Raw genomic sequence first — 15,937 nt, 5'->3', positions numbered from 1 at the left:
GTAAATGTTTTACTCGACCTTGGCAGTACATATCACACGCAGAATCGTATTCTTTATTCCGCCCGGACAAGAAAAAAAATAAGAATATTTTTTCAATTTTGTTAAGTATTTATTGTGGTTTAAAAGTTTACCTCGACAAGTTTGACCACATTAGGGTGATCCAGCTTCTTCAGAACGGCGATCTCTCTCCTCACGAGGTCAAGGGGATCGGGTGGAGGGCGCCCTCTCCGTAGGGGTGGAGCCCGCCCAAACAGCCCCGCCTTCCGGAGCAACTTCCGCTTAGACAGGATCTTCATGGCCTGGAAAAAGGTTATGATCATTTGGCGCCAAATTCAAGTAAGATAATGTTTATCTATGAAATTCACATTGGTTATATTTAAAAAAAAAACAAATACACAACAAAAAACAGAATAAACCGTCACGCAGTTTTCCCATAGGGGTAGGCAGATATTCAATTGAAATATTTAACCCTTTCAGTCCGGGTGCAGTTTATTGTTTAATTACTGGAAACCCTAAGTGCGTCTCTATTTTTTTTTGTATACGTCGGTAATTAGCATTGCATGGAAATGTTTGTTTTTAACATTGACAGCTATCTTTTGGGTGTTTTTTTTGTTTTAAAGCGAATTCCGGCCATCCTTATAAATGACATGAATGGTAAGTTTTACACATATTTTTTTAATTTTTATTAATTTGAATTTAATTAATTTGATTAAATAAACTTATATTTACATATATTAAATATGAATTTTGGATGATGATTATCAGTTTGAGACTCATCGTTTGTAAAAAAATAAACGTTCATTAATTACAAATGATAAAAATCATACAAAATATAAATAATATTTTCAGTTTGTCCAAATTTTTGTAGACAAGGACTAGATTCAACTCCCTAGTGTTAACATTAACATATTACAACATAGATGAAAAACAGTTTAAAGAAGATAATATAGAAGTCTAGGCATCAACAGGGCTTATGATCTGTCATTGGCTGGTATAAGCAGTTTAGGCTGGCTGAAGGAATATAGATGTTTAAATATGGGTAGAATGGTGAATGTTACACAGTGTGTAAAGTGGTCACTTAAACCAGCCACTGACAGGTCATAAGCCCTGTAGATACCTAGGCTTCTATATTACCTTCTTTAAAATGTTCTTCATCTCTGTTGTAATATGTTAATAAAAAATATAAATTTTCTTTAAATAATTTCGGTAGTACAAACATAGAAAAAATAATATGTTTACAGGAATTGATCCAGGTATGAAAGGATTAACCTAAAATCAATGAAAATAAATAACGAGTGATACTTAAAACCACAAATTTTATTTTAAAACCACCGCTTACATTGTTTTCGCAACATTTTTGAGACTGGTATCGTTATTATAAAATAAAATGTATTTATACAAAAACAATAAAGATAGAAATTACTGTTTTCGTATGAATTAATTTAATTTCCTAATAAAGATATCAGTTTCGAAGATGCCGAGAAAGCGATGAAACCGGCGAATGGTTATTTCAAATTTGTGAATTTAAGTACTACTCGCCATTTATTTCTACTTATAATAAAAGACAGTGAACTTTACCAAAAATTATCACTAGCAAACTTAAATGTTTTCAAATCAATAATTGACATCTAAAATTCTGTGTACGTAGTTAACCAGAATCTTGGACGAAAATAACTGAAAACAGATCGCACTATTTTCTATGCCAACGCCGACCGCCTCCCAACAAATACGTGCGTAAATTCTAAAAAGCTATTAGTTATAAATCTATTCTTCCTTCAGTAAAAAATCGATCTCATGTAAGTAATCTTTATCGCGTATTATTCAATAATCATGACATTCAAAATTCTGAATAACTGTTATTAACTTGTTAACAAATAAACTAACTAGTATTAAATTTAATTTCCCATAGGATCTTATTCTACCATACCCTATAGATTATTATTATTTTACTCAAAATTATTAAAAACGTAATACATTCGATGTACACGCATCTGCTTACTGCTGCTAGAGAAAGAACATTCCTCCGCATACTTGAAACCATTCTAAAGACCGTGGATCTTTCTATCGGTTTCACTCATACAAAAAAAAATAATTTTTTGTCAATAAACGAGTTAAAAAAATAATTATATATCGCGATTTTAATTTAATGAGGAACCTCAGCCCTACGGGAAATTGGACGCAAAAATGTTTTCTTGCGCGCGGTACAAATTGGAGTAGCAAATTGTAATGCAAAAATTCTTGAAAATGTATGAAAAAAATAATAAAAAATATTTCAATGAAAAATTGACTACTTTGAACGACCTCACTGGTTCATATGAATCAACTGTCAAATAATGAGAGAGCTATAAAAGACATCCGGTTTGCTTACCGTAAACGAACCAATCGGCAGAACTCACAGAATAAGCGGAGGAGAACCTTTGACGTTACACGCGGAGTTATTTCAGAAATACAAAACTTTGAAAAATCTTAGCGCTGATAATACGATACATATTTTTTTTTTCATAAAAATCAGTCTCGTTTAATAGTCTGTTAACAATAAAAAAAAAACCACTGAACTTCCTCATCAGAAAAAATAATGTTTTCATGCGTTGCCTAGTATGCAGGTGAAATAATTCATTTAGATGAATTTTACCTGCATAAATAAAGGTTTCAGCTCTTTAACTTCACATACATCAACAGATGAAAGCATTGAAGGAATAAAGATGTTAAAATATAGGCAGAATGGTGAATGTTACACAGTGTGTAAAGTGGCCACATAAACCATCCATTGACAGGTCATGAGCCTTGTAGATGCCTAGATTTCTATATTACCTTCTCTTAAATGTTCTTCATCTCTGTTCCAATATGTCAATATAAACAGCTCCCGCGGGAGTTGAATCCAGTGCTTGTCTACAAAAATTTGGACAAACTCAAAATATTGTTGTTATATAATTAAACTGTATGTGCATATAAAGTGTTTGAAAAAATGAATAAAATAAATGCGTCGACTTATATATTCCTTTCCCAAAAATGTTCTCTGTTTCTGTTGTAATGTATCAATCTTAATTTAATTAAGGTTAAACTAGGCAATTTATCTTAAGAACGATGACGCACGCCATTAAAGAAAAATTACGCAAGGGGAAAGCGTAGAAATATCAAAGGTCAATCTATGAGATAAATGAACAACTTTCTTTGGAAGAACAAACTTCAAAATCGACGCTGTTTTAATTGGACTTTATTACTAGAAATTAATTAAAATTTGAATAAGCGATGAATATCATTTATTATTTATTTTTCACTTAAATTGTTTGCTAACAAACTAGTTTTTAATGGGCCTTACTTATAAACCTGGTATAAAGATACGCCTAGACTTAGTGGTAGATTAAGGAGGGTATTCCTATCGTCGACGGTAGAATGGCGATTGGAATACCCTTCTTGATCTACCACTATAATAAGGATAATATCCCCATCCGTATTCTAGCATTATACTTTGGTATAACTTTACAACTGTTGTGTTTTTTTTAAGAATCAAATGACGCTGATTTTGGGTGTAATAAAGATAACAGCTTTGTATTAGAACCCTGGACGGGTGTTTTCTACTTGGTGGCTACTCTGAAATAGAAAATCGACTGGGGATTAGCCTGCCTTCACGCTTTACAGGTTGGTGCGTTTGATTAGTACCACTACAATAATTATTTGTGTCCAAGCGGATACAGTTCTGTGTGTGAAATAGAACCATAGCCCTAGAAGGGTGTTTTCTACTTGGTGGCTACTCTGAAATAGGAGATCTACGGGGGATTAGCCTGCCTTCACGCTTTACAGGTTAGTGCATTTGATTAGTAAAGCTAGGGTTTCCTAGGACAGCGGTGCCCGTATCTTAACGGCCGTAGTGAACGGTGATGCGGTGGATAGCCGTTGTAACGGTGACTAGAGAGTGGTTTCCTAGGAAAACGGTTTTTATAATATTTATTAACACCGATTTCCTAGGAAACCACTCTCTAGTCACCGTTCCGACGGCTGTCCACCGCATCACCGTTCACTACGGCCGTTAAGATACGGGCACCGCTGTCCTAGGAAACCCTAGCTTACCACTACCATAATTGAACTTAGTTATGCAGAAAGCAGCCAGTCCACAATTTTGGAAAAATTACATATTGATATATATATATTGATGTTATCGGGTGCAGTAAGGCCAATTCTATGTTCTACTAAAAACAGCCAGACCGCTTTCATAAAAAAAAAAAAACTGTATTAATCATCTTCGGAAAAAGGTGTCGATCACGAAAACGGCATTTTTTTATTTGTAGAAAACACCCACAGCACTAGAAAAATCCTATGGTACTTTAAAAATCATAAAAACTGGTCAAATACATTAAAGATTCTTGATTGTAATATATAAAAAAAACGTATGTATTCATTGTTTATTGTTAAAGACAAAAACATTCCACTTGTTGTGTAAATTTTATAATTCACTCTTTTTCACAAAATGGCTATTATCTCAGTTTCACTTTTCTATGGCTGGCTGCTTTCTGTATAACTACGTTCAATTATCTGTGTCCAAGCGGAAACAGTTCTGTGTGTGGAATATAACCAGAAACCTGGACGAGTGTTTTTGCCTCTATGGCTGCTCCCAAGTCAAAATTTTGACTCAGGAAATCGAGTGGAGTTAAGACCGCCTTATCGTGTTGTGGTTAAATACGTTTGTCTACTATTCTTGAGGTCCGCGGTTCAATTTCTGGCAGGATCGACGGGAAATATTGATTTTAAAGTTTTTTAAACGGTTTAATTTTATTGTTCCTGGAATGGCGTCTGGAATGGCATCTGATTGCCTTCATGTAACAGATGATCAAACTGCGTTGCATTTAATTTACTAATGAAATTCCTAATGCATTACTAGGTGCGGAAAAGGGGGGTGATGGTGTTCATGTTTGTATTTCCCTGAGCTGGCATCAGCACAATACAGTAATTGGTTAGGCCGTTTGATAAGGTGTCACAGCGTAAATAAATTCCTAAACCTGTCTCCTTTTCTCTCGCCAACTTTAATCATGTCCCTTTCGCACCTGTATAAAGGTCCAAAACTATTTGATTTATTATTTAGTCACCTGGGGTCAGTACCCGCTTAAAACTCAACTAACATACACGTTAATTGCCCAATCGATTTCGGTATACCGCATCGCGTAAAAATAAAAATATAATTAAAAATAAATTCAAACTAAATTTATGTCATAAAGAAGATACCTTTTGTTTGGAGTCTTGCCGCTGTTTTCCAGAGGAACAAAAATCTACAAAAAGTTAGTCCATCTCAATTTCCTTTCTTAATCCAATTTTGCGCTTTGACAAAAAAAAATCTTATACCCACTGTCAGGAACCAGCTTACGCATCGCCAGTAATAAAGCTTTGAATTTGTACAACAGTTACTCGAAGAATCAAAAGAAATAGAATGTCCTTTAATATTTAAACTAATTAACATATTACAACAGAGATAAAGAACATTTATGAGAAGGTAATATAGAGGTCTAGGCATCTACAGGGCTTATGACCTGTCGCAGGCCCTACGGCATGGAATGCTCTCCCAGCAGAAATCCGAAACTGTGAGAGTGAAGTGATGTTTCGGAAGAAACTTAAAACCCACTTGTTCTCTAAATCATTTGAATAAATTCTTAGCACGTGGTGGAAAAGTTATATGAAAAAGTACATTATTTTTCTTAAATTAAAAAGTTAAAATTAAATTTATATCTTTATATAATCACTTTGTAAAGCGCCCTTGAGGTATTATATTACGAAAATGGCGCTATATAAGTTATCCATAATTATTGTTATAATTATTAATGGCTGGTTTAAGTGGCCATTTTACACATTGTGTAACATTCACTATTCTGCCCATATTTGAACGTCTATATTCCTTCGATTCTTTCATCTGTTGATGTTTGTGAGGTTAAAGAGCTGAAAACTTTATTCGCCTGGTCCATCAAAAAGTATAGAAATTGAAAAAATAACATTTTCAGGCGTTGCCTAGTATGTAGGTGAAATAAATCAATTAGATGAATCTCACCCGCATAAGTAAAGGTTTTAGCTCTTCAACCTCACAAACATCAACAGTGGAAAGAATTGAAGGAATATATATGTTCACTACCTAAATATTTTAATTGTTCCTTTATCCTTCTTCTTTCCTTGCCATCCCCTCTCCTCTCTTCATAGTATAGTGTTATTTTTATACATATATATATATTTTTGTTAATCTTTGCTTTTAATTTTTGTATAAAATTGTAAGATTCAATATGTCCATGTATTTATAATTTTCTCAAACTGAACGGTTTGGGTAGGTAGGAAGAAATTGCCTTAAGACAATACGCCTGCCCTTATATGTATATTTATTGTATATGTAGATAAAGTGTCAAATAAATAAATAGATGCCTAGACTTCTATATTACCTTCTCTTAAATGTTCTTCATCTTTGTTGTAGTATTATGTTAATATAAACAGCTCCCCAGGGAGTTGATTGGAGATCCAGTCCTTGTCTACCAAAATTTGGACAAACTCAAAATATTGTTTATTTAAACTATTTTTTTTTCATCAATTTTCCTGTAAGTCTGAGACGGTGCTGCTCATTTGATACAGATCAATACTGCATCTCTGCAAGAGATATTTTGCACTAAACAAAATGATACATCAACTCAACATTATTTTCACTCAGTGAAGTTAAAAATCATGCAGTTGATCTAAAGCTCACTCAAGTTCTGCTTCAAACTTCTCCAGCGTCTCACGGAGATTAACTAAACATTATTTGATGTAATTGAAGTTTCTTCGCGCACCGCGAGCTTCGAGAGCATTAGCAGGTAAAAGCAGACATTTCATCTTGATATTTGTGAAATTAGCGAAAATCTAAGCTAGATGCAGGTAGAGTTAAATAAAAACAAGATTAGATAAGTTACTACAAATTTAACAAGGTAGCTCTAGAGTTATAATTGTATTTTTTCAATATCATTTCTTTACATAGATGAATTCATAAAATGAAAATTTATGACGACAGTAATAAAAGTAGTAATAAAAATATCAGAACAAAATGCAGATATTAATTAATCCATAACTAATTGTTACCAAGACGTATACGAAGATACCAATTTTATTATCTTGACTATGGTGCAATTAAAAAAGAATACATTACTGTGTAATTGAATCATTTTTTTAGTTTAACAATAAAAAAAATAGAGAGTAAAAGCAGTGCGTAAAGTGGACACATAAAGCAGCTAATGATAATTCATAAACCCCAAAATACCCATACTTCCATATTCCCTTCTCTAAAATGTTCTCCATCTCTGTTGCAATATGTAAATATTCTTTATCGTTACACTTAGAGCAACAAGTTCTACTACATGAATGCAAAACGACCAGTTATACGCTTTAAGAGAAGATAAATAATAATTTCAAATAAATACTCGCACGTGCCTTTGTTCTAGGAATTCAACCCGAAAAATAGACGAACCCGCTAACTAGTAACCATAAGCATGTTTTCTTACTTAGTTTGTTGATATTTTTTCATTTTATTATGAATATTTGCTATTAATCTAATTCATTACCGATTAAAAAAAAATTATATGGGAGTTGCTTCATTATTTACCTTGCTTATAATATTCAAGGTTTATATTTCAAAAAGTGGATTTTTCTGGAATTAAATATCATTAAATTTGTCTCAACTATTAGGATCATGAGGGATATACTTATGTGGGCTAATCAGGAACTTCTCAGCATTTGCTCATGTGGAAAGGAAACCACTTAAAACTCATCAGGAGAAGCCGGCATGTTGGCAGCAGTCAACAGGCCTTCCGTTCCACTAGAGGAGTGTTCGGCATTTTGATCCATATTTTGGTTTATTTTACCAATATTTGTTACTGATTGTTCAACTTCGGTTTGGTTCTAAATTCTTAGCTATTTGTTAAAGAGATGGTATTATCTCGTTCTTCGAAAAGGGCTTACAAGGGGATAATTATTTTTAGCAACATGTTCAACCGACAAAGAACACCAGCCAATGTTGAAATTCGTGCGTAGGTAATAATAAGCACCTAACTCGAAGGATAAAGTCTTCAGAACAAACAACGAACGAACAAACTAACACAGATTTATACACTCAGAAGCCGGATTCAACAAAGAAGATACGAATTATGATTACTTACAGAGAAAAATATTTTTTTCGCGTTAGTTTGGTGCGGATGCTTTAGGAGAGCCATAACCACGTTTGCCTTTTATACACGGCATCAGGTTTTCTGGTTCTGGACGTCCATTGTTGACAGTTTGTCGGCAGTTCATGTTTTAATTTTAACTAAGTAACACTACCACAGTACTGCGCTTCGGCTGCATATTCGTAAACACCCGACGCGTTATCTGTTCGGGATGTTTCGGAATCACTCGGTCGCTCATTCGGTATTAATTACCACTGTTAATTTAAAAACGCCATTAAATCGCCCATGAGAAACGCCTAATAACGTCACCTAACATAAACATTCGCATTTTCATTGTAGTTTCTCGGTTTTGCCATAACTTTCCTCTAAAATACTTGGTTTGTTTCAGCTATTAATGTTTTTATTACTTCAAAAAATCATCATCATTTCTCTTTCCGCACCTAATGCGGCACAGGGCACTGCATTGGTCTACCAGTCGCAGTGTATTTTGGTCATGTTTGTTACATGAAGGTAAGGTGATCAGTCTTACGCCTCGGGTACCAGTCTAGGGACTATGAAATTTTCTAGTGTAAAAACACCTTTTTAAAAAAATACTGCATGCCAACTATGTCGGGAATCGAACCCGAGACCTCTTGCATAATAGGCAATCACGCTAACATCACGAAGCGCGAGGCCGACAATAATAACCTTAAGGTGATTCTAAACGAAAATATAAAACAAATTATTCATAATTTTTTATTGTTTATTTTTTTTTAATAGAAATTTAAAAATATAAGATAAGGTACTTTTTGTTTTGTACACCATTTTGTGAAAAGGACCTAAATTTTATTATTATGGTATTTGTTGCAATTAATATACTGTAAAGTTTTGTAAAATTTCCATTGAAAATAAACGTAAAAATGTCATTTTCCAATAAAAAAAATATAAAAGCGCCCATCTATGAATAATTGGTTTTATATTTTTGTTTAGAACCACATCAAAAAAATAAACCATTTAAATTAAGTGCATCAAATAACTATTGTTCATACACTTTTTTAAGTGCAATTTTCATAAGCTTTCATTTGATTCAATTAGACGCACGTTATATGCATAACATATTATACACACATGTGTGGATATTTTTATTTATTTTTTTATTTATTTAATTTCACAATACGCCCCGGGGCAATTGCAAAAATAACACAGGTAAGTAGAAACATGGTATGTAATAATTTGTTTTTAAAATGAGATGTGTAAAAACCAAAAAAATATGCTGCAATGCAAATAAACAGTAAAAATCAGCGTTGCAAAAAAGATTTAAAAATATATACACATTTAAAGTTATGTACAAAATATAGATACGACGTTAAAAGTAAAAAAAATAGTATTTAAAGTGAAAAAATTGGTCTACGAAATAAAAAGTAAATTGTATAAAAATAAAATATCAAAAAAAAAAATATTCATTACCTACTTCCACTGTCCACTAAAACAATTAGTATCGAGAAATGTTCAAAAAGGCTATAAGAAAATGGATAGTGGAGCTGGATAGAAGTAAAATGGAAACTGCTCCACAAATATATGGTTTAGGTTTTATTTTTGTTCTTTTATTGTGAGTTTTATTAAATATAAAAACGTAGTGTATAAAACTGTCTGAAAATTTCATTAATTATAGTATATTCTCGCATGTAAAAATATTTGAAAAAAAATATTGCAAAGTGTTCTCGATACGGGTAATCCCAGTGAGGTCATATTATTTTTATTATTAATCATTGTTTATTATATAGAAAAGTAAATAAATAAATATGAAAAAATTACCACGTCAAATGAAAAATGAAAAATAAAATTACAGTTAGAGTATAAGATAATATATTATATAAATCATAAACAGAAAAAAATATCGCAAGATAAAGAATGATCGACTTTAATTATCTTTACCCAATAGTTATATGTGCAATTTTTTTATTACCGTCTTTCGTTTAACTTGATTCGCTTAATCGCTCTTGATTCACTAAAATAAATAAATGAAACCTATGTTTTAAATAATATAAAATGCGTGTTAAAGAATTTTTGCTGTCACGAAAAAATACACTTAAGCAAGTTGGCTGTAGAAACAGAAATATGTTCTTGAAGAAAATTTTATTCAAAAGCATCGTGTTACAAGAACATTTGTCTGTCGCAAGTTTCAAACATTTTTTGCTCGCCTGATAAAAAAAAGCTTAAATTATATACGTCGAATTGTAGATACATTTGTATTTTATTATTATAAGATGCTCTAAATATATATTTATATAAAACAAATTTAGATTCAGTAGTAAAAATAATTATTCACCAAAGCAATTGCAACAAAACTAACTGCAATCTTACATGTTCAGTACTTGATACAAAAGATCAAATTAAATAACCTGGGGTATACATTGACCAAAACTTAAAATGGAAAGACTATATTGGTGAACTAGTTAAACGAATTAGAAAATGTGTAAACATAGATAATAATTGGATAAAGGATTATTATAATTATTAAATTATAATTAGATTATTATAATTAGATTAAGGACTATTTTGAAAATTAATAATTTAAAAATAGCTTAGTACTCAATTGTACAATCTTTGTTACAATATGGTATTGTAGAGTGGGTGGTTCATACGTCAATATTATTAAACTATTAAAGTATTTAATTAATTAATTATTAAAGTAATTTTTAAAAAAAACCCTCAACATTTAATACGGAAAATCTATATAAAATATTGAAGGTTCAAAAAGTAGACACTCTTTATAAAATAAATTCTATTATACAAATTTATAAAAAGAAAAAAAGTAAAAGAATTGAAGAAGAATAAGTCACTCAAATACCAACATAATATTAAAATTCCTAAATTCCACACAAGTCATGGTCAAAATAGCTTTATCTTCAAAGGTGTGAAAAATTATAATAATCTTCCCAATGAACTAAAAACTATTAAAAATAATATATCGATAAATAAAATTTTAAGTAAATCTAAAGAAATTTTTTGAACACGTGTAATAACTACATAAAATTTCAATTAGTATGAATGTATTATTGTTTTTTCTTTATATATCCTATGTTTCTATTTTTTTCTCATGTACTCGTGTTTAAAATTATATAAACTCTTATAAATAAACAACTACAACAGTTTAAGTCACTCTCCAAGCACAAGAGTTAGTCTTTTTTTTGGAAAGTTAAAGTGATAACATTTACTAGATGTGTAAAAGTAGATTTGTTTAGAATTTTTTTAAAACATGTACCTTTTATGAAATTTATTATTAAAAAAAAATAATTAAAAAAAAATATGAATCGAGTGTTTTTTTAAGCTTGAGACACTTTAAATTTATTTATATTTATTGATTTTCTTCTTTTACATAATACATTTTTAATTCTATATGCCCACCTTACTGGGTACAATCCGTCAGATTTTCAACCTCCACTAAACGAAAATCGGTAGATCCTGAAAAATAAATCATGAGATTCATAACCAATGCATGTGTCGTGGATGGTATACGGGGGTTGGCCAGCATTGCCAACCTCTTGACGTGTGCCAAAAAGTTTGACAATTGTTCAAAATTTCATAGATAAAACGATTTATAAGGTGTAATTTTACTATATGAGAGAATGTTTAAAATTCGGTAATTTTTTTTTCGAATTCAGTAGATCGGTGGATTGCTGCCAAAATAGGTAGATCTACCGAAAAATGGGTATAGTTGGCAACGCTAGAACCCGTGCCGAAGCATTTTATTTATTTATTCATATTTTTCTCTAACAAACTATAATTAATAACAAAAATAATGTGACCTCACTGGGGATACCCGTGTCGAAGACATTTAACAATATACTTTTTATAAATGTTTTTTTTACATTTGAGAATAAACAAAGAAGACAAACTTTATAAACAAAGATAATTTATAAAAAAAAAATATACACAGTTTTAAAAACTAGGTAAATATGTACATCTATATTATTTATATTACAAAACGCACAATGAAAATAACAAAAACCTAACATAAGCTATACACTGGAGCAGTTGATTCAATATTGGTTTGGGCGAATGGGACAATCCATTTTACTTCTACCTAGCTCCACTATCCATTTTTTATAGCCTTTTTTTATTTAAATACTTTATTTTATGTTCCTAGGCAGTCAAAATAATATTCAGTAAATGTACTCCAGAACGTTGCAATAGATTAGTCATCCGATTCCGGTATTGAGTTAAGGTCCCGTGTGTAATAATGCTGGTCTTGCACAGCATAATGTATTGTGTTGAATAGAAAATTCTACATTGCTTCTTCAGTCGATGCTCTAGATTTCTGATAAAATCAATCGGCCCGTGTGTGTCATCGACCTATGAACGTTGTACCCAAAACTCTATTTTATTGAGTATTAAAATATTATACAACTATATATTTTTTTAATAATATCCGATAAATGTTCTTCGCGACTGGCTGGCGAAATTACACATGGTGTAAAGTGGCCACTTAAACCAGCCAATGACAGATCATAAGCCCTTTAAATGCCTAGTCTCCCATATTCCCTTATGAAAAATATTTTCCCTTTCTGTTACAACAAAATTTAAATATGATCAACTCTCTAGGGAGAAAATCCAGCCAGTCTGCAAGCACTTGGACATACTCTGAACATTGTTGAATTAACTACGTGGTAAGCGAAGAAGTATAAAAATTAGAAAATTGTTTTCAGGCGTTGCCTAGTAGGTGAGGTGAATTGGTTCAGCCGGATGAATCTCACCCACATGATAAAGGTTTCAGCTCTTTTACTTCAAAAGTCAACAGGTGGAAGAGTTGAGGAAATGTTGCTGTTCAAACATAGGCAGAATGGCGGATGTTACACAGTGTGTAAAATGGCCACTTAAACCAACCAATGACAGGTCATAAGCCCTGTAAATGTCTAGACTCAATTCATTTCTCAAAAAGGTTTTCTCTCTGTTGCAACAAATTTAAATATTTTTTTTCTTTTGAATTTACGAAAACGATGATTCTATTATTCCTTTCGGAAATAAGCGAAAGAAAACGTAATTTAAATCCGTATATTAATATTATGATTGAAACTGTGGCGAAAAACAAATAGTTAAGAAAGAAATAACCTTTGGATACAAATTATTTCGAGAAACCATAACTTTTAAAGGCACTTAACGGAAATTCTTACACTTTTGTTACTCTCTGTGAAAAAAGCTCTAAAAACATCCCTTAGAAGAATGTTTCCTGTCTTATGCTGACTGTGTAAAGAAAAGGTGAATTCCTACTACCCTAGAGAGGAAAAAGATCTTGGTAATTTAAATAGTTTAAAGGACTGCTTGCGTAGGCTGTTTTTATAATTTATTAATATAATATGAGACTTTATCTCACAGATTATTTAAAGGATTAACGCGGCAAAAATGAAAACGATACAAAATGTACAGTATAAACAGAGTGGGTTAAAGGTTTTGAAGCTGATTTGACTTTATGAAATTCTCTAAAATATTTTAAATAAAAAAGTAAATCCAAGTATGAAAATCAGTAAGTAACAACGTAGGTTTTCTATCGTTTCTGATGGTTAATAGGGTACTACTCCAATAACAGCTTATAACACCAATCAAGGGAATATAAAATTTTGCGGAGAAAACCCACATATCTATAAAATATTTTACATAAGAATGAATAATCTGAAATGTTTTTATGCGATTACATTTATTTCACAAAATGTTTAATAGAACTATCCCAAAAATAGGGACATTTCACTTTTTCAACATTTTAAAAGTAATAAGGGTTTATGAAATACTGTCCAGTAAAAATAATAATTTTTAATAAAAAATATTTTTGAATTTGTAATTTTGAATTCCCACGAAAACGGTCATTCCATTGGCCGCGCCCCTAATACGTCACGATTCATGTTCATAATCAACATTGTTCCAAACAATTCAAGTTTTTTTAGAACATCGTCACGAAACTTGACCTCATAACTATCAATGCCAAACATGTCGCGTTTTTCTAGTGACACATTTCTCTTTTAGAGATATATATGAAAACGTTTCTCCGCAATATCCATATTGATTTCGAAAACACAATTAATCATTCTAAATCCTTTTTATATATTTTTGTCAGTTTTTTTGGGGTACGTGATATTTCCGTATTAATAGTGAATAAATTCCATACAAATCAAGATTCGTGCTGACACTCATTTTTCATAGATCCAAAACTGTTTGTTCTAAATCGGTTAAAATTTGTTTCAATTTTTTTCTCCGTATACGAGTACATAGTTTCTGTTTTTGACCCTTTTCTAACAAGCTGCTGTTGTTCCAAGATAAGCTCTTTTTGATATTTTATATATTCTTCGTATTCTTCCACTAGCCTCAAAATAAAATGTATACCCATACAACTAGGGGCAAACCGTGTGTAGAAGCAATTGTGCGTAGCTAACCATAATAATGTTTTACGGTAACTTTATTTACAAAAAAGCAAATAAATGATTATAATTTATTTTAAATCATTTCCATCGTTTGTATTTTTATCCTAGTATACATATAAATATGAATAAAGCGCGCCCAGTGCCTGCAATGAGCCAAGAAACTAGCCGATTATTCCAGCTTATTTTTTCATACAAGTAAGTATACTATATTTTGATTGTCTTAACCCCAGTGCGGGTTTTTTCTCCTAGATTGAACTTGCAGATTACACAAATTATTTGAAGATTCTTGATTTGGAAAACAGAATTTCAAACATTGTTTAAGGGCTATTTTTCTCTGAGATATTATGGTACTTTTGACAAAATACCATAATTACTTTCATGCGTCATATTAAAGGACATATGGCGCTCGACGCGGCCGTTTTTAGCACTAATAATTTCTAGAACAATTTGGCCAGCTGACATTTCAATTGAATACCTAATATCGACTGAATTCATAGTGCTATTATTGGATGAGTTATGTATCAAAGTAATGGATAATATATCTATATAATATAATAGATCACGAAGTTATGTCGTTTGAGTTGATTTCATGGATGAGAGTTGTTGTATCACCCAGAACCACAGAAAAATATCAATTAATATAATATATATGTTTGAATTGTTTAAAATTTCTACTAAATATGTTGTATAATTTTTTTTTATAAATCTTGGGTAAAAGGAAATTCGTGTTTAAAAAAAATATTGAGCCAAAAATGTTGGTATTTTAAATTTTTGTAAAAGGCAGATTTGCCCATTATGTTAATAAAATAAAATATATAAAATATTTAACAATGTTTGAGTATGTCCAAATGCACGCAGACTGGCTGGATTTCCTCCCTAGGGAGTTATTCATATCTAAATTTATAACAACAGAGAAGGAAAACATTTTTAAGAAGAAAAAATGGTAGTCTAGGCATTTACAGGGCTTATGACCTGTCATTATTTTTAAAAAAGTATTATGTAAAACGTAAAATAATGAATAAATAAATTCAGAATGGTGAATGTCACACAGTGTGTAAAGTGGCCACTTAAACCAGCCAATGACAAGTTATAAGCCCTGTAAATGCCTAGACTACCACTTTTCCTTCTCAAAAATGTTTTCCCTCTCTGTTGAAGTAAATAAAATACAACTTGCATTATATTATGTACCTTCTATGTAGGTACAAATATATGATATTTTTTTAAAAAATACCATTCGCCACTGCCATACACAGGCTTTGAATTTGTGGGTTTTTTTTGTTAATGGAATAATGTATTTTGAATTTGTAACATTAAATGAATTTGTAACGTAAAAAAAAATGCATATAAGTAATTGTGGAAACTATTGTCAGTAAAAACAAACACCAAAAC

General features: G+C 31.2%; 1 protein-coding gene across 1 annotated transcript in view; it reads right to left on the bottom strand.

Annotated features, from left to right (window-relative positions):
• The window catches only part of LOC148275242 (calcium/calmodulin-dependent protein kinase kinase 1), a 114,535-nt gene that overhangs the window by 53,975 nt on the left and 44,623 nt on the right, over positions 1-15,937 (bottom strand). Inside the window, exon 3 of the mRNA XM_088235964.1 lies at positions 132-299. Coding sequence (XP_088092090.1) covers positions 132-299 — 168 coding nt within the window. The remainder of the gene's footprint in view (positions 1-131; positions 300-15,937) is intronic.

The sequence above is a fragment of the Micrasema longulum genome, unplaced genomic scaffold, assembly GCF_059751315.1.
Source record: "Micrasema longulum isolate JH-2025_06_02 unplaced genomic scaffold, ASM5975131v1 h1tg001481l, whole genome shotgun sequence".
Classification (NCBI taxonomy): Eukaryota; Metazoa; Arthropoda; class Insecta; order Trichoptera; family Brachycentridae; genus Micrasema; species Micrasema longulum.
Note: the sequence above shows the minus strand (reverse complement) of the source record. Positions and strands in the feature narration are given on the sequence as shown.